The sequence below is a fragment of the Nycticebus coucang genome, chromosome 1 (assembly GCF_027406575.1).
Source record: "Nycticebus coucang isolate mNycCou1 chromosome 1, mNycCou1.pri, whole genome shotgun sequence".
In the NCBI taxonomy this organism is placed as follows: Eukaryota; Metazoa; Chordata; class Mammalia; order Primates; family Lorisidae; genus Nycticebus; species Nycticebus coucang.
The window spans coordinates 187,362,758-187,386,519 of NC_069780.1; the positions used below are offsets into that span (position 1 = coordinate 187,362,758).

Below are 23,762 nucleotides of genomic sequence, written 5' to 3' on the forward strand. Positions count from 1 at the left end.
GAACTCCTCTTCCTTTTTGGATTTCTATCTCTATATACTTGGAACAATTTAACAACCTCCAGTTTTAAGCTTAATGTGTTAAAAATAAAAACCAATCTGAGGCGCAGATATCATATCACATTTTTGACCCAGCTTAGCTGGGTCTTGAGCTGAAGGGCACAACTTCTGGGTCATTTTGCTGGAGGTGAATGGTAGATATGGAAAGAGTTCCTTATCATCAATGGGAAGGAGTAATGGCCCTTCCCTGGTTGTGGTGGCTATTTTTCATGTCCCCTTTTTCTTCCCTGAGCTTTCTTATCTAACCCCTATAAGTTGTAGTGGTGGCACAAAGGGTTAAGCACTCAATATAATAGAATTCATTTTTAAAACATCTTCTGGCTTACAGTCAGTTAAAATTTTACCAAGAAAAAATAGTGATTAAGGAGGCAAATAATAATTGAAAAGATATGTGCCTGAGGTGGACATATTTATGCAAATACCTCCAAGCCTTTCTGAGTGACAGCGGGAAGTAAATGAATAAGAGATTGATTGCTAGCTGGCTAAATAGCAAATGTGTACGTGGCTGGTGAGACAGAGGGAATGGCAGAGTAGTGCTAACCTTGCCGAAGAAAATGCATCTTCATTTCTTTTCTTATTGGGACAAAGAAAAAAAAAACATTTTTTTCAATTGAATGACCCAAAATTCTATACAATAGAAGATGTGAAGGACTGAGAGATTTATCCCCAAGGTAACTAATTATTCAGCATAACTATGTAATGAGTATTGATTGCTCTGTACCGCAGGCCAGCTGTACCCCGGTCTCTGGCATCTAGTGTTACACAGTTTCCATAACACTCGGGATCCACGGGGGATTGGTTCCAGGACCCCGCACACACACACAGAGAAACATCACTGGATGCCAAGTCCCTGATGTAAAGAGGCACAGTATTTGCATGTAACCCATGTGCATTTTCCTGCATACTTTAAATCATTTCTAGACTAATCGTAATACCTCACACAATGTGAATGCTGTGTAAATAGTTGTTATACTGTATTGTTTAGGGAATGATGACAAGGAAAAAAGTTGGTGCATGTTCAGTACAGACACATTTTTTTTCCAAATTTTTTTCATCCACGTTTGGTTGGATCCATTGATGCAGAACTCGAGGATACAGGGGACTGACAGTGTGCACTAGCAGAACGAAAATGTTCAAGTCCCTTCTGGTCATTGTTGGATTCCATAGTTTGGCCATTGCAGCTTTTACTGTGTGGCAGTCAATGGAGGGAAGATAGAGAAGGTCACCTCCTCCCCCGGGTCCTCCTGGGGCTCTCCAGCTAGGGCACAGGAAACAGCTCTTCTCAGGAGCCTTAGTTGGGTCCACTCTGCCGCATTCTCTGGGACTCCCTGTCCACATCTCCCTTCGAGGTGTCTGTGCCCACACACTGCAGTGGCTGGCTGCGTGCAGAGAGCTCTGACTTGGGGTTGTGTCCTCCATGTCTCTCACCACGGGCCTCTCCTTGGGGCCTGCCAGTCCCATCACTGCGAAACAAGTCACATGCAAGGTCATTCGTTACCATCTTCAGAATTGACTCTTATGAAGGATTGGAAAGGATTATTTTGCTATGACCATGTAGGAGTTCCTTTGTAAGCAAGTTTGTTATTACATCCACTTTCCTGACACTTCCAGAAATGGGCATACTAAAATGGTTGCAGGACACCTAAACTGCGTGAAGTCTGAACTCCGGAACAACAGACGTCCAATCATCTGCCCACGAGAGATGCTGAGCCACCCAGGGCCGCCCCACCAAGTACAACCACACCTGTAGTTGTGCCCCATTTACAGCTGGTGTCCCCTTGGGTCCTAGAACATCGCAAATATAGTTAGGCAGTATTCATACTATAAACGCCACGTTTGCCTTTAGCAACACACAGAGTGTCATCACTTATTCAGAACTGAAGAAGCCAAAGGTTTAAGTAAAGCAGTGCCCCAACCCACCCCTCAGAACCTCACAGCACACCTTCTCAATTGCAATAGGACAGACCTCAAAAGTTCTGCCCTCTGTGTGGTCATATGCAAGGTTTTTAGGCTAGACAAAGCATTTCCTTCAAAAGTAAGGCATTTATTTTTCAAACAATTTTTAAAATTGTTCCCATTCCAGAGTAATACTCACATGCACTTTTAACCATGTTTCATCCTGCAGGTGTTTTTGGTAAGACTGCCCCTCCTGGCTCAGCACCCATAGCTCAGCAGTTAGGGTGCAGGCCACATGCACTAGGGCTGGTAGGTTCAAACCCAGCCCGAGCCTGCTAAAAACAAACAAATAAAAAAATAGCTGGGCGTTGTGGCAGGCGCCTGTAGTCCCAGCTACAAGGGAGGCTGAGGCAAGAGAATCTCTTTAGTCCAAGAGTTTGACGTTCTGTGAGCTGTGGCACCATGGCACTCTACCAAGAGTGACATAGTGAGACTCCATCTCAAAAAAAAAAGACCACCCCTCCTCTGTCCTAGCCCCCACCCTCCAGAGGCTCTTAAATCACACAAAATTCAATGGAGGCATTTTCTCCTCCACCATGATACCTACCCTCACCATGACACACCCCACCTGTCCCTAAGGAGGCAGTTACACCTCACACCCTGCCGCACTCCTCAGCCATCACCAGTTGGCCAGGCCTCGTGGGCTGCCTGTCATTACCTGGACTCTGCTCACTCAAAGGCTCTGAACAGCCCACAGTCCCCCTACTCTGCCTTCCGCTACCTCCTGGTCCTTTTCCTCTTTGGTCCATGGTCTTCCCTCAGCGACCCCTCATGTCCATTACCTGCCTTCTCTTTCTCTCACATCCTGTGATGTCCAGCCTGGCCTGGCCCTCTCAGCACCTCTGATCTGCTGACTAATCTTCCATCTCTGTCTCCTTCCTCACATCTCCATTTTCCTCTCTGCCTGGCTTAGACTCCATGGGCTTCCACAACATTCCCTGTCCCCTGCCCACTCCACTGACTCCTCCTACCCTAGGGCGCCTGAATGTGGCTAGAGAAAAGCCAACAAGCTTGCTGCTTAGTCTTCTAGTTTCCTTTTCAAAGTATTAAGGGAGTACAAATATTTTTTATGTTTTCAATGATTCCTTTTAAGACATTGAGCTCCCTACAAATCTAAATATTATTGAAAAAGCAAAGTTAAATGAATGGAAAACAATTGACGCTGGGAAGGAGGAATTGGGGTTTTAGGCTTGTGCCTGCTTTTCTTTGCTATGTCAATACTCCAACATGTTACGTTGATAGAAATAAAATTGAATTTAAAAAGAGAAAAGAGTGGAAGGAAATACTTGTTAACAAATTAACAGGGACTCTCTGAGTGGGGAGGGTAGAATTATATGCTTTCTAAATTCACACAATAACCCCTAATGTATTTATTATGGTTTTTATGATGAAAAGTAATATATTACATATATGCTTTTTGTATTAACTAGACATTAGAAGGCTAATGGATTCCTGGTAAGACACATTTTGAATTTGCTCTAAATTGAAAAATAGAATTCCTGGGGAAAACTAGAGAATGTACCAGCTTGGATGCTGGTGGAAGGGGGGGTGGTATTTGCATCAGAGAAGGAGGTTGGAAATGACCTCAGAGAGAGAAATAGGAAGGGAGATGCTTCCTGGTATGGGGACCAAAAGGTGTGGGAACCAAAGAAGAAGCACTTTGGGAAGATCCTGAAGCGAGAGAACTGGAACCAGGTAAGCAAAGGACAGAAAGTTTCAAGGTCATCTGACATTCTGAGCATCATATTTTCATTTAAATAAAAGCTTCTGAGCCAAAGCAAGTGTGTAAACAGACCATCGATTCAACTCTGTGAAGGAAAGTGGGCACTTAAAGCAAGCCCTGCCTTGCCGGGCTGTCTGGAAGGGGAAGCAGGCATCTCTCTATTCACACTCGTGTCTGTTAACCTTTATGATGGCACAGGGCTCTGTAATCTCTACTGATGTAGAAATGTTCTGCAAATCTGAACACTTGGAACTTGGAAATGCCGGGAGGTGAAGAGTCACACTGTCTGCCCTGTGTAATAGGCACACTGTCTTTTGCAGGATGGATGGTCACAGTATCACTTTGTAGCCTCATCTTCAACCATTGAGAGGGATCGGCAAAGGCCCTACTCCTCCTCCCGCACACCCTCCATCTCCCCTGTGCGTGCGTCTCCCAATAACCGCTCAGGTAAGAGGGGCCTTTACAGCCCTGTGAGCAGGTCCCGTTACCAGCCACTACACAAGGGGGACCCGGCTCAGTCAGACTTCTGCTAGAAATATGAAATGAATCTGTTTGCTTTTTACTGCCATGACCCCTTCATGTTATGTACACATGGACTCAAAACAAATCTTTCTCTGATGAGTTTCAAATGCATGAAATTCGTATCCCAAACCTGCACTCCATGAGGAGCAAGTATAAAGAAAATTATCAAGCGTCTGCAAATCCATGTTTTCCCAACTTGATATAGTTTGAGTTGCATTGTATTTGTCATGATTGGGAGAATAGATTAGAGGGGGTAGGATGTGCTGTTTCTTCCTTTAATATGACTTACATTAGGCCTGTAATGTAATATGCTCTAAATTACATATTACATCACTCAGGGTTCCATAACTATTCCGTGTCTGATTAGCTTTTTATTATCACCTACCCACCAGCAGATACATCACTGATAGGTCCTTATTATAACTAATTGTAGCTTGTAAATCATCCCATTTAATTTTTTCCTAGTTTTATCACATTCTTATTGCTTAAATTTTGAGCTTTTTTTATTTACATGCAAACATATACCTTTTTGCAGTCACATGAAATAAATGCCAAAGATGATGAAAAGCCAACTATGAAGTCATCATTGAGTCATATACATGCCATGGGTTTTATTGTTTTACTCAAAGTTTAAGTTTTGAAAACTTCTCTTATTATTTCTGCATTTTTATTTTTGCCCTGAGAGTGAAGGATGGATAAAGGATTATATGCACTCGCAGATACAGCTCCATGAGCTTTGATTTATGGAAGCTTTCTTTCTCCTTACTCTCCTCCCACCCGTCACTGAGGAAATCATGTTTACTGAACCAGCCCACGGTTGGGTAGGGCGGACCTGACAGAGGGCATTGCCCAGTAGACTGGCCTCTCTAGCCTGAGGACAAGTATATAACTTTACACCAGCCTTTGCTATCAGAATGACATGGAAAATCAGAAATAGATGGAGAATGTTCCCCAGCTCCATGAAAACTTACACAGTTAGAGAAGCTCTATAAGCTGACCACCCAAAGGACTGTGACAAACTGGTCAACACTAGAAGTGATCACCATAAGGAACTAGGCCTATTGTACTGATGCGTAGGTTGATGCATGTCCAGTCTATGAAAATCAGGTCACCTTAAGGAGGTGGTCAGTGTAGGGAGGTGGTCAGCTATGGAGGTTCTACGATTTGTACTGTTAAGTCCAACCCTTTTAACATTCAGTCCAAACCTAGATGAGCAGGGTTGACGTAGTTTAGTCCCCATGTACGTGGCTGGCGTCTACCAATCTCAGAAGCCCAAAGGTAGTCTCTTATGCCTATTTATTTCCATAACTCTAGCAGGCTTTGAAAGATAAAGAGCTCTGAGCCTAGGAAGCATAAGGGCAGTGTCTTTCTAAAAGCTGCGATTATTAAGAACAGAGAGCCAATCAACATGAGACAGATGAAATGGAATAACAGATCGGCAGGTGCTGGGGTGAAGAAGCAGCCCCTCTCAGGAGCAGTGGGGCCGTGGATGTCCCGCCAGCCGTTCACCCACCACACTGCCTTGGCATTTCCTAGGCCAGGCACATCCGGACACCCGATAAACACTTGTTTGCATGATTTGATTTTTCCCAGAACTTGATTCTGATTTATTGGCGACTCAGAGTCGCCACATGTGAGGTCTCAGGAGATAATTACACACTTGATATGGTTTAATAAACACCACCATCTGTGCAATATTATATTCTAATTTTAAAAGATTCAAGAGGCTCCAGAATATTGTCTCTTTGTGACTGTATAGCAGTAACTCATAAAAGGCCAACCTTGGTGCAGGAAGACCCGGAGCAAAGGAGCAAGGGGGCAGGAGAGAGGAGGGGTGGGGCTAAGAAGAGGAAGGCGGGCAGGACAGGGCAGGTAGGAGCTTCACATGGAACCTAGGTACGTCCCGGGCTTGGTAAGGATTCATCTGTACGTAAGATGCAGTGGCTGCCCCTTCAGCCCTGATCCCTGTCCGTGTCACAGGCCTCCTTCCTAATGGCAGTGCCTGGGTGTTCTCTCCTCCCCCCGCACAGGCTCAAGGAGGCCCAAGAGAGGCAGCACGAGACCCACTTCTTGCCACTCCTGGGTCGTCCTGGCACCACGAGGGTGTGGTGGCCGTCAGAGCTGCAGTGATCCCTTCCTTGTCTGCCTGCTGGGTTTACAGCCAGAGCTTCTGGCCAGCCACTGCTGAGTAGGGCTCATGCCTCAGTAGTTTTTAAAAAGGATTCTAGGTGATTAATTGTAATGGGTAGCAAGGATAGAAACCCTCTGAGGGCTTCCAGAGCTGAATGTTGAGCTTGATTTTTTTTTTTTTTGGAAGGTTTGGGGTAGCTTAAGAGCCCCTCCCGAGGAAGGGCAGGCAAAAACCCACTCCCAGCATTTGACTGTGACTTCTCTTGAGCCTGTCTGCCTCTCGTTCTGGCTTATTTGCATGTCCATTTTCCCCACTTGATGGAGGACTCCTTGAGTTCAGAGAGTGCGACGTCCCCCTCTGTGGCAAGTGTAGGGTTTGTGCATAGAAGATGCTAAGCTTGAGAAACCTGATGAAGTGACTCAGTGAAAAAAGAGGCACAGTAGGGAACCCCAGACCCGGGGCTAGAGTTGAAGGATCCTGCAGAGGTGCAGACGATGGGCACAAAGGCAGACTGAGGCTTGGCTGGGTGGACTGGACACCAGCAGAGGAAGGAGGGCTTGGTCTAGAAATCAGAGCTCCCTGGGACACCAGCCTTAGTCATCCCCAGATGAGCTCACTCACGTGGATCCTGAGGCCCCTCTGCTCGCCACTCAGACTCAGAAGGTCCAGGGTGGGGCCCTGGAATCCATAAATTCTCAGGTGAGTCTTCAGGTTGGACAAGACTAGGAAGCATTGCTTTGGGGCACAGGAAGCTGAGGAGAGCCTCAGGACGGGGCACAGGAAGCTGAGGAGAGCCTCAGGACGGGGGAGCCCAGGCCTGAGCGCGTAGTGAGTTGGATGCAGGGAAGGAGCTCCCCTTGGCACCAGCAGGACTAGTCACTGCCCACCCATGGGATCTTTCAGAACTAAACGTCATGTTGTTCACTTCCCACCTCCGAGTTCAGCTTTTCCTCTGTTCTGGTACCAGTGTGTTGAGACTCCTGGATTCCCCAGGGGGATCCTCTAATTACAGCCCAGCCCTTTAGAAATGAGCACACACGGAGATAGCAGGGTCTTCCTCCTGGTCCCAGGAGCAGTGAGTGGCCGGAGCGTAAGTGCGACTGAGAGACTGCTGGGTGAGGATCCGGCAGGACCGGGAGCTCTCTGACAGCCTGCCCCAGCTGCTGGCCCAGAAGATCCGCTGAGAGGAGAGTTGCTTTTTGAAGGCAGTTCTAGGTGACTCGGAGTTCACGTCAAGCTGCATTTATCTTAATCAGGGGGTCTTCAGTATCAGTAGTAGCCCTCCTGAAACACATCTAGTTAAAGGAAGGAAGGAGGGAGAAGGGGAAGGAAGAAAAGGAAGAAGGAAACTGAGATGAGCCTCATTCTTAAAACCGCTGATACACCCTGGGCGGCCATGTCCCCACCTGAATGCCTCTCTGAGGAGGGTGGCCCCGGGACAGAGCCCCAAATCACCATGCCCTCTTAACTCTAAAGCACCAGATGTCACAGCATGAGGGAAGGGGAAGGACACAAGCCCACACTACCAAAGCATCAGCAGGTCCACACGCACGGGGACAGATGCTGGGCCATGCATATCCGTGGTGTTAATCGTTCCTGTGTAAAGGGATCCGTGCTATGAAACGAGACACAGAATCATCACTTTGATCTCTTTATATAGCAAGTGCCCCAGCTTCACCTCGGGAAATGATCAGCCTCAAAGAAAGGAAAACAGACTATGAGTCCACCGGCAGCAACGCCACGTACCACGGAACTAAAGGCGAACACACCTCCAGGAAAGACACCATGACAGGTGAGCACAGCCCGAGCCTCTTCTGCAGAGGAGCACAGGGCACCAGGCAATGCTCTGTGGCCCAGCCGGAGTCTCAGCAGCTGACAGGTCACTTGAGAACTCGATAGGGATAATTCCCAGGAAAGGAGATGCAGCCAGAGGTATAGAAACTGAGCATCTTTCTTCTTAAAAGAGCTAATAGAAAATGTTTTCTATACGCACTTCATCTCCATCTTCCCTTCGCATTCTCCCAGGACATAATCCCTCAAATTCGAGGGTGGAGTCTCCATAGATCTCTTCCCTGCTGGCATAACCCATAGTGGAGGGGATTCTAAAATAGTGGAGACAGTATTGCCACTTTACCCCTTAAGAATGGGGGGAACAGAGAGAGGAGGGAGGAGGGGAAGGAGAGGTTGGGGGCAGAGGATGTAAGGGAACCCCAGAAGACTCCTGTTGACCATTCTCCTCTCGCTGTGATACCATCCTCTTACCGTGACAGACTCCCAAGTAGCTTCCGTAAAGCTGATGGCCACAGTTCCTGGAGGGAGGCCTTGGTCTCTTAGCCCTCATCCCTCACCATCATGCCCACTGTCTGTCTTTTCTCATCTGCTCAGACTCTGTGGAAGCCAAAACTGTTGCTTGTCCTGCTCCTTCAGCGTGCCCCGTGCTGCCCGGCTCGTAACCAGCTTGCCTGATTGGCCACAGTCCCTGTACAGTTCTTCTTGGGGCTCCAGACTTCCCTTGTACCTCAGCCCCACCCCACATGGCTCCTCCTCCCAGAAGCAGGACTTGGCGATATTGCTACAGAGAGGGTCATTACCTTAAAAACAGAGCTGCCAAAGCCATGGGGACCTGTAATAGGGGACTCCACTCCTATTTTGCCACATGGGTCCCTCCCAAAAACAGGCCATTAGGACACAAGGCTTTAATAGATCAAGGTGGGATTTTCAGGGGTGTTTATCCAGAGGCCATGACTGTTCTGCTTAATTATCTCTGGTGTTGGATATCTCGAAAAATATGCATGGGTCCCTTGTCTTTGCTTATCACCTTTGCTTAGTATTTGTGTATTTAATGTGTGGCCCAAGACATATTTTTCCAACATGCAGCAGAAAAGAAAAAAGGTTGGACATGCCTGGATTAGATCATTCATAAAACCAGGCTACAAAGGGCACTCCACACAGACACTGAGCCCCTCTAATCAGAGGAACCTTAAAGCATGACGCAGCGTTCTCTCATGATTTAGGTACAGACCTGCAGGGAAACAGAATAGAAAAATTGGATGATTTATTAAAATGCCTTCCAAATCCAGGACAGCTAAGATAAATTTTTCTAATAGCAAGTGTATTTACCCCAGCGGCAGTGTTTTCTGTGTTCACGACGTACAGCTGCATAAAGAAAAGCATGATAAACAGATGTTGTGTGTCCCACCCCCAGCATGGCCTTCTGCCTCCACGTGCAGACCCTACCAGGGAGCAAGTGTCTCGCTCTTGCTCCTGAATTGTCTCCTGAATGGGAGATCTGGACTTGTTATGTGAGCCGTAGTTTAGTATTCTCATTCACTGTTTTTTCACAATAAATATGGCTCCAATTATAGGTGAACATGAACAAAGAAAGTTATAAATCTGAGTGCTGAGTTCCTGGAGTAGGCGCGTTCAGTGGAGAATCTAATTTGCACTGATTATGCTGAAGTGGTAGTGACACCCAATTCAACTGACCCATTCAATTTGCAATTATTATTGCCCTAGGTAGCCATATAACCAGCAGTCCAGGATGCTAAATTGAGATTATAGTTACAAGAATAATTGTGAGGTTGACTGCATTCGTATTTAAGCTGAAAACTTCCCTTTCACTCTCTTGCCCAGTAGAATCATTCCAAAGGCCTTTGAATGTGGGTGTGTGAGTTTATGTTGAAGTGTTCCAATGGTACACGATTGTGCCTTGTATACATAGTAAGATAACAAATAAAGTCTAATATGTTTCTGATGTTTAATCTTCCTAGAAAATTCCAGAGATCGTGACAATGGCAGTATTGAGATATGTCGTCCTTCAGCCTTATTTAGAGATTTAAATAGCTTAGTTCTAACTTATTTAAAAATACAATTTAGAGCTGCACTATCAATCATGAGGCAAGCTTAGAAGAGCAATTACATCTTTATTTTATTATATGTTTATGTATCAATAGGACGGTTCCTCAGAAGCCCGTGCATGCTGGGTAGAAGTTGGTGGTTATTATCACAGCAGCAGCGATGGTATTAGAGGTGACGGTGTTGCTTTTGGTGGTGGTGATGGTGAGGATGGTGTTTGCCCCTTCCAGTAGTGGTATGAATGAGTCCCCAGCCAAGCCACATGGCAGCCAGGCTTTCATGTAAGAATGGAAAGGTTGACTTGCCCCCCTCCATCCACTCTGTAGCACAGTAGCAAATGCTCATCATTCAGGGTTTAGTTGCAAAAATCAAATTTCTCGAGGCCTCCACATCAAAAGCAATTCATTCTCATTCAAGATTAAATCTAGGGGATAAAGTTCAGTGCCTTGAAAGGTATCTGGAAAACTGCATTCTTCCTTGTTTACAAGGCAGCAGGGGACATTTCACTATTCCTCGCCAAGGAAATGTCCCTGCCACTATGGGAGAGACCCAGGAGGCTTCACCCTCAAAAGACGCAGCATTTGGAAGCTTGAAATGGAAGCGGTTCCCTGCCTGGGCTGTACTCTCTTCTACATAGCTCTTAGAAATGTAGATCCACATAAGTTTTTATTCTAGCACTTCTCTGGCCCTCCTTTTCTGGCTTTATTTTCTAGCTTAGATGCATGGTCTCCTTCAAACAGGTAAGTGAGTCAAGGAGGACAGAGGAGAAAACTGCAGTAGGAACATCTTCAGCTGAGAAGCCAAGAGGAAACAGGCAGGGAGGCCAAGCCTATTAAACAGCAAATGTTCTGCCAAAAAAAAAAAAGCACAATATATTTTGAACAACTGGAAAATCAAAGTTGAACCTTGTTTTTGAAGTGACATTTTCCATCAGAAAATGATAGCTCTGAAAGTCAATTTATCCAGGGTTTGCTCACTCATTTATTCAGCAAATGGAGCACTCACTGCATGAACAGCTCTCTGGACTCCAGGGAGACATGCAGAGGCGATGTCCTCATGGAACTTCACTCAGGCCAAGGCGGGCAACACACCAGGGGAACAGCAGAACACGCTCACCAAGATAATGCAGCACCATGTTGAGCGGGATGAAGAAACGGCACAGGGCAATGGGACGGAGGGGGCAGTGGGAGGAGTCCCCTTGCCTGACGTGGGCCAGGAGGACATATCTGAGCTGGAACCTCAACATGATCAAGGAGGCAGCCGAAGTCCAGGGGGAGAGAGTGTCAGGGTGACGGATCCCTGAAGCTATGCTCACACGGCCTGCTGGATGGAGGCAGGAGGGCCAGCATTCCAGGGCCCCGTTAGTAAGAGAAGAGGAGTGAGCAATGCTGTGGGGAGTTAGAAAAGGCCAAATCACGGAGGACCTCACAGCCATTATCAGCGGCAGTCTCCGCATGAATGGCACGTGGAGAGACATGATCCAATTTCTGGCTTTGGGGGACAGGATAGGCCAAGGAGTTGAGCCAGGCAGAGTGGACATTTGGCCATCAAGTAGGATTTCCTAGCAGTGGTCCAGGAGAGAGAGAGAGACTTGGAGGTTTTTATAACAATACAGAGACAGGAAGGATTGCATCGAACCAAAGAGAATAATAAGAGGGTCTTCAAAATTGAAAATGGGCTCTCAGTTCTCACTTGCTAAGCAAAGTTTTCCAAGAGGAGTTTTATCGCACAGCTATTATGTGCTTTCTAATAAAAATCGTGGGTGGCGTGAACTTAAACCTTGATGTGTTGTCCTGACCTGTGTCTGCTGTGAGAGAGGGTATGGAGTGTGATTCTATTTCCTTATCCCTTAGAGACTGCAAGCAAAAGACAAAGCCTTTTCAGTTCTAGAGTGTTTTATATCCTATGGAACTGGACAGGCAGCATCCTCCAAAACTTTCTTAATTCATAGACCTTGCAGCAGCTTTGAGAGAGTGGTGTCACACCCTTCCTCCAGTCTGCAGCATAAGGACATGGGCAAATGGATCTCCTGTGGCTGGAGGAGACCTCTTTCCTTTCAGCTGGACCACAGGCAGGCTGGAACACAGAGCCGGGACTCCTGTCTTTGCATCTAATAAGCAGGATTCCAAAGCTGCAGCCTCCCAGGTCACCGGGGAGATTCAGGTGGTGCTCCCTGCCCAGCCTCTGGGCCCTTGAGAAATGCACTGTCTGAAAGATGACCCAGCACCTCTGTGAGCCAAATTAGAAATTTTATTCTTGTCATTCTCCAGCCTCCTGCATGCTTCAGTGCAGGTGACAAGCTTTTATTATCCACCAGTTTTCCCCAGAAAAGAAGGCAATAAAACTTGCACAATGACCATCTGTTTGCTGCACCTGCCCTGACCCTGTCTGTAATGTGAACATTTCTACAAGAGGCTGACATGCTATGGGCATTTTATAGAATAACTATTCTTCATTCTTAATATCTGGATGTAAAATGAAGTGTTCAAGGCCAAAGACTTTCTTCCACTTGGAATGGTTTCTGAGAAACCAAGCTTTGTTAGGATAAGAACTTGCCTCATTAACCATTATAACTCATTTGAAACCTTGTTTTCTTTGTTAATATTTTTCTTTTCCTTTTGCTTTTAGCTCAAAACACTGGAATTTCAACTTTGTACAGGAATTCATATGGTGCGCCCACTGAAGACATCAAACACAACCAGGTAAAGTAAATGTAACACGGTGTTCATTTTTCCATTTGATTCATGTGAAATAAATTGGAATTTTTTTTATATTTACCCCCTCCCTTTTTATTTTTTTGCTCAGCAACTGTTGTTAGTGTTCGTTTATTTTTTTTTGAGACAGAGTCTCACTATTTTGCCCTGGGTAGAGTGTTATGGCATCACAGGTCACAGCAACCTCAAACTTTTGGGCTTAAGCAATTCTCTTGCCTCAGCCTCCCAAGTAGCTGGGACCACAGGCATCTGCCACAACACCTGGCTATTTTTTTGTTGCAGTTGTCATTGTTGTTTAGCTGGCCCTGGCCAGGTTCAAGCCTGCCCCGCTCTCTGTATGTAACCACTCCGTAACCACAGTGCTACAGGTGCCAAGCTGAATAAATTGGAATTTTAAAAACTAGATCAGGCTAGTCTCAGTGGCTCATGTCTGTAATCCTAGCACCCTGAAAGGCCAAGGAAGGAAGATCAATTTAGGTTAAGAGTTCAAGACTAGCCTGAGCAAGAGCAAGACCCTGTCTCTACAAAAAACAAATAATCATAATAATAATAAATAAGTAAATAAAAATAGAAAAATTAGCATGGCATGGTGGCTCAACCTATGGTCCCAGATACTTAGGAAGCCGAAGCAGGTGGAGTCTGTGAGCTCAGGAGTTGGAAGGTGAAGTGAGCTAGGATGATGCCACTGCATTTTAGTCTGGGCAACAGGGTAAGATGCTGTCTCAAAAATAAATAATAGATTAATTTTTTTTTTTTTTTTTTTTGTAGAGACAGAGTCTCACTTTACCACCCTCGGTAGAGTGCCGTGGCGTCACACGGCTCACAGCAACCTCTAACTCCTGGGCTTACGCAATTCTCTTGCCTCAGCCTCCCGAGCAGCTGGGATTTTTTTTTTTTTTTTTTTTTTGTAGTTTTTGGCCAGGGCTGGGTTTGAACCCGCCACCTCCGGCATATGGGGCTGGTGCCCTACTCCTTTGAGCCACAGGCACCGCCCAGTAGATTAATTTTTATCCAACATACATAAACAACTGAAAAAGAAAATCCTGTTCTCCAAGTCCCTGTCCTGTTACAACATACATGGGGGGAGGTTGGAATCATCAGAACAGCCTCAAATTTGAAAACAACCTTTGACTTCACTGTAACCTCATGCCTGATCTGCAAGCAGAAAGCAAATTTCCTACTAAAAAGCAGAACTAAAAGAAAGCCCCAGATAGACAAGTGTAAGATGCCAGTTATCAAATGGAATTGTCTGGTCCAATCTACTGGACATGGATTGAGCAGCTTCTGTGACTCAGACAACTCTCATTAGGAAGGGAGCGTTTGTTAGATGTGATGGTGATCAGTAAAATAGACTGGCAAGTTCAATGTAGAGCTTGATATAAATAGAATAAATGAGTAGAATAAATCCTGTGATTCTACAACAAATGGAATGCCTCACGGAGGGTTTTGCTGCTGAAAGTCTGGTTGGGTCAGCAGCAGCTTCAGCATCACTTGGGATCTTGTTAGAAATGCAGGAGAGATTCCTCTCTGGCCCCAGCCCTGCTCCATCCAAGAAGCACGGTCACATTTTAATAAGATGCCCTGGAGATCCAGGCGCAGGCTCAGGTGTTAGGATCGTTGAACAGCAGATACATAAAGAACCGAGGTCTCAGGGTGTGTGTGTTTGTTTTATTCACAAACATTCACTGGCAGCTCGGCTTCTCTGTGGTTCTGCATTAACTATAAAAGCCAGAAGGCACAGCCCATGCCCCCTCGTTGATGGACAGCCGTGTACTACTCTCTCCTGTGGGGGGCTTTACCTTGATACTCATGTAGGGCTTTGGAAGACATCAGTGTTATCTGCTGCCCTCCCTCTGCACCGTGAACAGCCCAGCTGCATGGCCTGTGGTGACACATTGCTAACACTTAGTCAGCCTCCCTGGATTCCAGTCTTTGCTGAGAGCGGGAAAGCCAATGAATAAGTAAATCGGGTCACAAACCCTAGACAGGAGGTCACCAAGATGGCCCAACTATTCTCAGACCAATATGCCTTCCCAGACATGAAGGAAAACAGAAACAAAATGCATCGGAAATGCCAACACCGTTTATGGAAATTGACCATTTTTCTTGTTACCAGCACGATGAAATTTTGTAGGTACTGTAAGCAAACTGCCTCCAGCTCTGAAAGATTCTGGTGGGGAAGTAATAAGAACCTGATTGTGCAGCCACGAGTGCAAGATGCCTCTTTAGTTTCCCCAGGCAGAGAAAAGGTCCTGGCCAGAGTCAGCTCAGCCCACCCCAGCCTTCCTCTCCATGGAGTCTGCTATTGTTGGCAATCAGGAAATGCCCTGACGTGGCTCAGGATCCTTGGCATCTCACAAGCTTCCAAAAGACTTCTTGCTATCTGGATTTAGAAGACAGCCCATTGTGATTCTAAGGAGCATATTCTTTTTACTGAAACACATCCTGAGCATTTAAGCAAATGAGAATTAACGTGCTAAGATGCATCCTGGTCAAAAGAGAAGCACAGCCTGGCACAGACTTTCTCCCGGTGTGCTTGAGAATGTGCTTGACTCAGTCTCAGAGGGAGATGTCAGGGCCATGGGGTCTCAGCCGAATGCAGACTAAACCCACCCAAGATGGAGAGCACACTCTGAACCTCTTGCCAGCACGGGGACACGTTGCAGGTGGACTCCAGCAGAGCTGGCTCCTGCAGTCACAGCTCAATGCCCTCATTATTCCCTGAGACCATGAAACATCAAGCAATATTTTAAAATATCCACCAAAGAAAAGTTTCTTTCCCCTGAAAAATTTCCAGGGAAATCTTTATGACACTCCAGTGAACTTGGAGAGAAAAAAAAATAAAGCATTTCACTGATTTTGGACTATGTTATTGGAATAAACTTTGTTGTTACCGGCAGCTTTCCCTCTTGGGGACTCAATACCATTTCAAAGAGGAAACATCCATTTGGGTGATTCTAGTCATAAGGGCCTCATCATCAGCATCCGTTAGTTGTATTCTCTGGCCATGGGCTATAGCCAGCCCCTCAAGACAAAATGCTTTCATTTGGGGAGCTTTCCTGGGCCAAAAATGACCTCAGACCTTCACACCTGGAATGATATAACCAGGAGATCTGGGTTCTATCCAGTCTTAACATCAAAGTTTGTTCTCTGCTGAGTGCTCTCATCTCCTGGGAGCTTAGTCACCAGCTGGGCCTCACAAGCTTCACAGAGGAGGCTGGACAGCAAATAACCTTACTGGAGAAGTGATTCCTGGAGGAAAAGGAGTACCAGGTGGATCTCAAGGCAATGCAGAAGACAAGAGCTGAGAATGAGGCATCAGTATTATGAGCCAAGCATGGCGGGGCAGCAACCAAAGCTCTCAGCCTGGCTTCTGCGACTCAGCCTGGTTTCCATGTCTCAGCTGTGGCTCTCCCCCCATGACCACCTGGGACTCCAGTTACATTGTCAGGGAATTCTGAACTCTTAGAATTCCCATACAATAAAGCTTGTGACCCTTAGTTTTTATGTTTGAGGTCAATGGACATGGTTTTAAGAGTTAATTATTTATACTCTGCAAACATGCTTTGAGCTTCTTCAAGTCTACGTGATACTTACAAAGAGAAATATCATTTTTAATAGTATAGATCCAGCTGACAACAAGGTTTTTTGTTCATAAACTGGAAACGAAAGGATTTGGTGTTTTGATGACCAGTGTTCAAATTATTACTAATGATTATAAAACAAACATCTTGAGTTCTTTTTTGGTGTCCTCAGCCCCATTATCACAGGAGCAGGGCAGATGTAGTTGTCCCAAGGGATGAAGAGACTGAGATTCTAGGAGGATAAGTTGTGTGTTCAGTCACATGGCTAGGAGGAGGCAGAGACTCAACCCGGCTCTCTGTATCCTCATCTCCCTGTCCCTCCTGTGTACCAGGGGTTCTTGGTGGGTGTGAGTCAGAATGTCCCAAAGGCCTCTTAAAATACAAGTGCTGGGCCCAGCCCCAGAGGTTCTGATTCAGGAGGCCTGGAGTGGGGCACAATCATTTGCATTTCTAGCAAGTTCCCAGGTAAGGCTAATGCTGCTAGTCTTGGGGCTGGGCTTTGAAGACCCAGATCCTCACACTTGGCCTCTTAGGTGATATGTCAACACCCTGAGTCTTCATTGTTCCCAGTGTGGAATGTTTAAAGATCTGCAATGGGCCACTGTTTCCCTTGCATGCAAACTAAATCTAGTGTGCTGGCAAATTCAGTAAGTATTAAGCCCAGAAATGTCGTCTGTCATTATGCAAACGGAGTTGCAAGCGCCTGTGACACTGTCCTTCATAATTTAGATTAAACATTCTACTGTTGAGGAAAGAGTTTAGCAAAGACGACTTTATGGGAGCAGAAGCTGCAGGACACAGCACAGAGTCCATCAACCCCACATTAGCCAGCTGGCAGCACCTCCCTTCCAAGAGAGGACACTGCTTTAAGGCAGAGCAAAATAGCTCAGGCTCTGGGGAGTTTCCAGGCTTCTCTCAACCACTGCAGATGCCCAAATTCAGAAATCCCCCTGCTGAAAGGGAGCAGCACTCTACGTCCTCCATAAAATTCTGATTTATGCAAACTGTGCAATATTTTTAAAATGCATTTATTGTTAGCTCTTCTATGAAAGGGCTATTTTGGGAGGAATTTATTCTGCCAAATTTTCCACACATCAGATATTCCCTTAAATTATAAAATGCATCCAACACTCCCTCCCCCATGGTGTGTTTCACCAGCAGACCAGTGAGCCAATTCAGTCCCTGCAAACACTGCAATGCTGCTCACCACCCGTTTGGGATCATTCCTCCACACATGCCTGGGAACCGGGACACCCAGTCTCAGAAGGGGTTGTGTCAGACTTTATGAACAAAATAGGTGAATTGAAGAAGTTATTTCCCTCAGGTAAGAGATGCAAATAATAAGCTCATACCCAACTCTAAAACGTCCATCAAGCAGAAAGAACATGACAATGGTAAAAAAGAAAGAAAAAATGAAGTAGGTTGTGCAAAAAAAAAATGAAAGCAGCAGCCACTTTGGAGGAGCGCCAGGAGCCTCGTGAAGACTCCCTGCCTCCTGCATGGCCTCCTCTGCCCCTGACAGCAGCACAAGAAGTCAGGCCTCTTCTTGACCTCCACTGACCTCCTCTCTTATCAAGGAACCTGAAGCCAACTCCATGGAGCCTGCCCTCTGAGGTTTGGCCACCTTGACTCTGCTGAGACTGGTCCACCTTGGTAGAGCAAACATCTGGTTTCAGAGTCAGCCAGACGTACATTCAAATTCAACATCGCTAGTCTTGGAGAAGTTTCTTAACTTCTCTGAGCTTTCGTTTTTTCATCTGCAGAGTAAGAATTGGGTGGATGGGTAGGTAGGTGATAGGAAGATAGATGGATGATAGATAAGACAGATGCGTACATACAAGGTCAGACAATTAAGTTCATGTACTCCTCCTAGAAAAAGTGCAACATACCTCATTGTTGAATATCACTGCAGTCAGCTTCAAAGTACTCCCCTTGGCTATCTGGTGACCACATGACTATTATGTGATTAAACAAATAATGATTTGTTAGATGTTGAATATGGTGCCTCGTGAAATAAGAACACGAAAAATTCTAGTTTCCTCCCTGCGTTATTTTTCCAAATCTCCGTACTCCAAGCCTTTGCACACCGTGCACTTGAAAGCAGCACGGTGTCAGAATAGAGAAGTTCAACATCACACCCTGCTCTTCAGAGGATAGCCAAGGGCATCCCAGCCTATTGACAGCCTTGCAGACCTGGTTTTGGCAACACTGAATTGTAGATGTCACACAATTATTCTAAACGTCCCTCTCACCCCAGGCTCTTTGGGTGACAAGGGTTTATAGTCTGCAGACTTTTAGGCTTCCACGGATAGACAGAAACCTCATTCGTTCAGCCACCACTAACTAGACACATGGGACACCCTGGACAGCAGCTGTGATGAAGTCCACCACTTCCAGGAAGAGCAGGTCGATTACTAGTGTAAATCAATGACATATAAAACAGGGAGTTTCATTTACGCAGGAGAATGATGTGTGGGCCATTAAAAGCATTCATTCACACACAACGTGCTAATTACAAATCATTATCTATTAACTAAGGCCAATTTCTAGAGGATGTTCCCATGCTGAACCTTAATTAAATTAATAGGGAATTACTGAATCCTCCCCAAAATGATCAAACTGTATTTCGTTCGAGTGTTTTATAACTCACACCTGACCCCCTCCCCAGTTACTGCACACTACCAGGGCTTTGCACACCCTGTATGTGCTGTTGTGGGGGTCACCCTCACCCCACCCCATTTCAGGGACAGGTGCTTGCAAAGAGACCCCAGATGCAGTAAGAAGCCAAGGAGAGAATTCAGCCCCTAGATACAAATGATAAATAAATATATTGTCAACCCATGAACACACTTTGTCGTTCTGTCCCTAAAACCATGCAGAGGGAACTAATTCCTGACATCCTGTGTTTCTCAGACTCCTGTGATCCCTTGAACCCTTCAAAGCCCCTGTATCAGATAGTATCCTGCAGAGGATGAAAATGGAAACAGGCGATACTGGGAGGGGCTGGCAGACACCAGACAATTGTGAAGACTCCTGCCCCGTAATCATAAAGCCTCCTAATCCCATAGCGTTCTTGAGTTCAGTCAGTTCTTAAATGCAGCAAGTTAGGGAACATTTTGGTCCTTTGGTCCTCCAGAGTACAGAATATTTGGAATGTGCATCTGTGTAAGGCTGTGATAATTGGCCACTCACTTAGACCCTGTGATGGAGAAGCCTCTGCCCACTACATGCAAACAGGGATGTCTCGATGGGCTGTCAGGAGAATGCCTTAGTGACCATTAGATCTTGTACATTGTCCCAGTCTCTTTGAGACTTAAGTGCAATTCAAAAAATGCAGAAAAGAAGAAAATAAATTATGTTCTGTAGCTTCTAGTCTATACCTCTTTAATTAAAAGAGATGATCTAGTAAAATGGACAAATGAAATCACATCAAGCTGAGATGAGAGATGATCTAGTAAACTGGTGCAGCTACTGTGGCAAACAGGTTGCTGGTTCCTGGAAAAGTTAACCATAAAATTACTGTATAACACACTGCAAGGTATACAGAGGTACCCAAAAGAATCAAAAGCAGGGTCTGTAACAGATACTAGTACTCCAGTGTTTATTGCAGCATTGTTTACAACAACCAAAAGGTAGAAACAGCCCACGTGTCCATCAACAGATGAATGGATAAATAAAATATAGTCTATCCATGCAATGGAATATTATTAAGCCATACAAAGGAAAGAAGTTCTGACATGGATGGACCACAAAAATCTTCATGCTATGACAAACGAGGACAAATAATATGGAGGTCCCTAGAGTAGGCAAATTCACAGAGACAGGATGTAAATGGTGGTTGCCTTGATTGAGGAGAAAAAGGATGGGGAACTATGTTTAATAGCAATAGAGTTTCTGTTTGGGGTGATTTAAAAAGTTGTGTGAATGGAGGGTAGTGATGGGTGCACAGTGCTATAAATTGTCCTTAATGCCACCTAATTATGCATGTCAAAATGGTTAATGTGCTCAGTTTTGTGTTATGTATATTTTACCACAATAATGATAAAGAAAAATGTTATGAAGAAAGGAACTCATTTGCAAAAGAAATGGCAGTTGGCCGTTTCAGGGGAGCAGTCCCACTGCAGTGAATGCCTGGGCACAGATGGTGCCTTTTCTTTGTTTTGTTTTTCCCATGAGATCAATTTTTATTTAGGTCCTACATACGAGTGAAAACATGCAAGATTCATCTTTCTGTGCTTCCCTTGTTTCACTTAATGTAATGATCTCAATTCCATTCATGTTGTTCCATGTGGCAGGATTTCTTTCTTTTTTTTTTTTTTTTTTTGGTCACCCTCAGTAGAGTGCCGTGGCCTCACACAGCTCACAGCAACCTCCACCTCCTGGGCTTAGGCGATTCTCTTGCCTCAGCCTCCCCAGTAGCTGGGACTACAGGCTCCCGCCACAATGCCCGGCTATTTTTTGTTGCAATTTGGCTGATGCCAGTTTGAACCCACCACATTCAGTATATGGGCCGGTGCCCTACCCACTGAGCCACAGGTGCTGCCCAGGATTTCATTCTTTTCTGTGCCTGTATAATATTCCGTTGTGTCTATGGACCATAATTCCTTATCTGTTCATCTGTTGATAGGCACTTGGGTTGCTTCCAAATTTTGGCTATTGTGAGTAGTGCAGAATAGACAGGGGAGTTTGAAGATACCTCTCCAATGTACTGATTTCTCTTCCTTTGGATATATGCCTAGCAGTGAGATTCACTGGCTCATGTGGTAGCTCTATTTTCAGTTTTTTCAGGAAACTCCATACTGTTCTCCACAGTGGTTGTACTAATTTACATTCCCATCAACCATCCACAAGGGTTCTCCTTTCTCCACATCCTTACCAGCATTTATTATTGCCTTTTTGAGAAAGCCATTTTAACAGGGGTCAGATAATATCTTACTGTAGTTTTAATTTCCATTTCTCTGATGACCAATGATATTGAACATTTTTTCACATACCTGTTGGCCACTTGTATGTCTTCTTTTGAGAAATGTCTATTCAGATCCTTTGCCCATTTTTTAATCAGATTATTTTATTTTTTTCCCTATCGAGTTGTTGGAGCTCTTTATGCAGGTTTATTCTAGTTATTATCCCTTGTTAGATGGGTAGTATGAAAGTATTTTTCTGGTTCTATGGATTATCTCTTCCCTTCATTGATTGTTTCTTTTGCTGTTAGAAGTTTTTTAGCTTGATGTGATTTCATCAAGTCCTGGGCTTTTCTTTGAAGGGAGATGTTTTATTAGTGCTTCTCTCTTTACTCGTTATTGGTTTATGTGGATTTCAGACTTCCTCCTGATTCTATCTTAATAGGCTGTTTATGTCTTGGAATTTATCTATTTCTCCTAGGTTTTCCAATTTATTTCAGCCTTTTCTGGGCAAGAGGGTGGTCAGGTCAAAGGACACTAACTAACCCTGCATGGTGCCTCTTTCCCACACAGGTTTCAGCACAGCCAGTCCCACAGGAGCCCAGCAGGAAAGACTATGAGACCTACCAGCCGTTTCAGAATTCCACAAGAAATTACGACGAGTCCTTCTTCGAGGACCAGGTCCACCACCGCCCTCCCGCCAGCGAGTACGCCATGCACCTGGGACTCAAGTCCACCGGCAACTATGTCGACTTCTACTCAGCTGCCCGTCCTTACAGTGAACTGAACTATGAAACGAGCCACTACCCCGCCTCCCCCGACTCCTGGGTGTGAGGAGCCGGCGGCACCAGGCGCTCCGGGGACAGTGCATGTGCATGCATACCACGAGACATTTCTTTTTTCTTTTTTTCTCCTGCAAATTTAGTTTGTTAAAGCCTGTTCCATAGGAAGGCTGTGATAACGAGTAAAGAAATATTAAGAGCTATTTTAGAAAGCTAAACGAATCAAAAGTTAACTTGGAAATCAATAGAAAAGCGATCCTAAATACAGTGTGTGACACTTTTCTAGTTTGAGCTGTAGAGGATAAAAAGTGCTTTATATGGAATGTGGCTGAAGGCGGGAGAGAGCAGGCGGTCGGTGGCGAGGCGGGAGGGTCATTGTGAAGCACAAGACGCAGAATAGTTTACATGCTTTACGGGGAACGGCTTCTCACGCTTTGTTTACCCTTCATCCGTTGTGACTCTAGGCTTCAAGTTGCATTGGGGTTCCTCTGTACAGCAAGATGTTTCTTGCCTTTTGTTAATGCATTGTTGTAAAGTATTTGATGTACATTACAGATTAAAGAAGAAAAGCGCGTTGTGTATATTACACCAATGCCGCCGTGTTTCCTCATCTATGGTTCTAAATATTGCTTCGACTTCAAACTTTTGAAAGATGTATGGATTTCCAGTTTTTCTTTTCTTTCCTTTCTCCCAGTATGTTTTAACAAAAAAGAAGAAAAAAAGGAAAAAAAGGAATATTTAGCAGTATTGTTCGTTCTGATATGTGAATTTGTTTGTGGCAACTAAACAAGGCATTCAGCAGTTTCTGACAATTAACATACATCATTCCACACTCCTGTCAACAAAGTGCTTTTTCACTGCCTAAAATTTTAGATGTAGATATTTGAAATAGATTTTTTCATTTATACCAGTTTTCTTTATGATGATACAGTGTTAAAAGAAAATAAATTACAATTGATCTGTCATCCATATTTGCTAAGAATGTCTATTTCCAAGGACCTATACACATTCTTGCTTGTGTGTCTGTGTGTGTGTGGGTGTGTATGTATGTCCATGTATGTACAGAAATGACCTGTGTGAGATTTTATTTTGATAGGAGTTACTTCATTTGCTGTTCATCTTGTACGAGCATTGTTTTTGGTTTTTAGCATAAATGTACATCAGTTTGTTCCTTTCATGCTGTTATCTACTCTTCTGACCATCTAGTGACTCAGGACATTAGGCCAGCTGAAGTGAAGTTATAGGATTTTCACACATTCACACATTCTTGGACACCAACTCTTTCTCCAGGTCAGTTTCCTTCCACATCTTACGCCCTAAGAACATGACAAACCATGGCCGACTCAGTAATTTCACTTTGGGGTCAATTACTTGAAGTATCCACAGAAAATGTAAATTGCTCGCCTTATTCTCCCCAAAACTCTTTTGTTCATGTGGCAGGGAGCCGTAGACAATTATGGGTTAGATTATTAAAACTGAACTTGAAGCTAATGTTAGAATAGTGGTTCACAGAGCTAAGAAATAAGGCTAACCATTT

At 44.9% G+C, this 23,762-nt stretch overlaps 1 protein-coding gene across 3 annotated transcripts in view; it reads left to right on the forward strand.

Moving 5' to 3' along the window:
- CTNND2 (catenin delta 2) overlaps positions 1 to 22,821 on the forward strand; it is a 943,962-nt gene extending 921,141 nt beyond the window's left edge. For all 3 annotated transcript variants that reach the window (XM_053592980.1, XM_053592979.1, XM_053592981.1), the window contains 4 exons: positions 4,057 to 4,183; positions 8,050 to 8,181; positions 12,873 to 12,946; positions 22,017 to 22,821. In XM_053592980.1, coding sequence (XP_053448955.1) covers positions 4,057 to 4,183; positions 8,050 to 8,181; positions 12,873 to 12,946; positions 22,017 to 22,277 — 594 coding nt within the window. In that variant the 3' untranslated portion in view covers positions 22,278 to 22,821. The remainder of the gene's footprint in view (positions 1 to 4,056; positions 4,184 to 8,049; positions 8,182 to 12,872; positions 12,947 to 22,016) is intronic.
- The last annotated feature ends 941 nt before the right edge of the window (positions 22,822 to 23,762 follow it).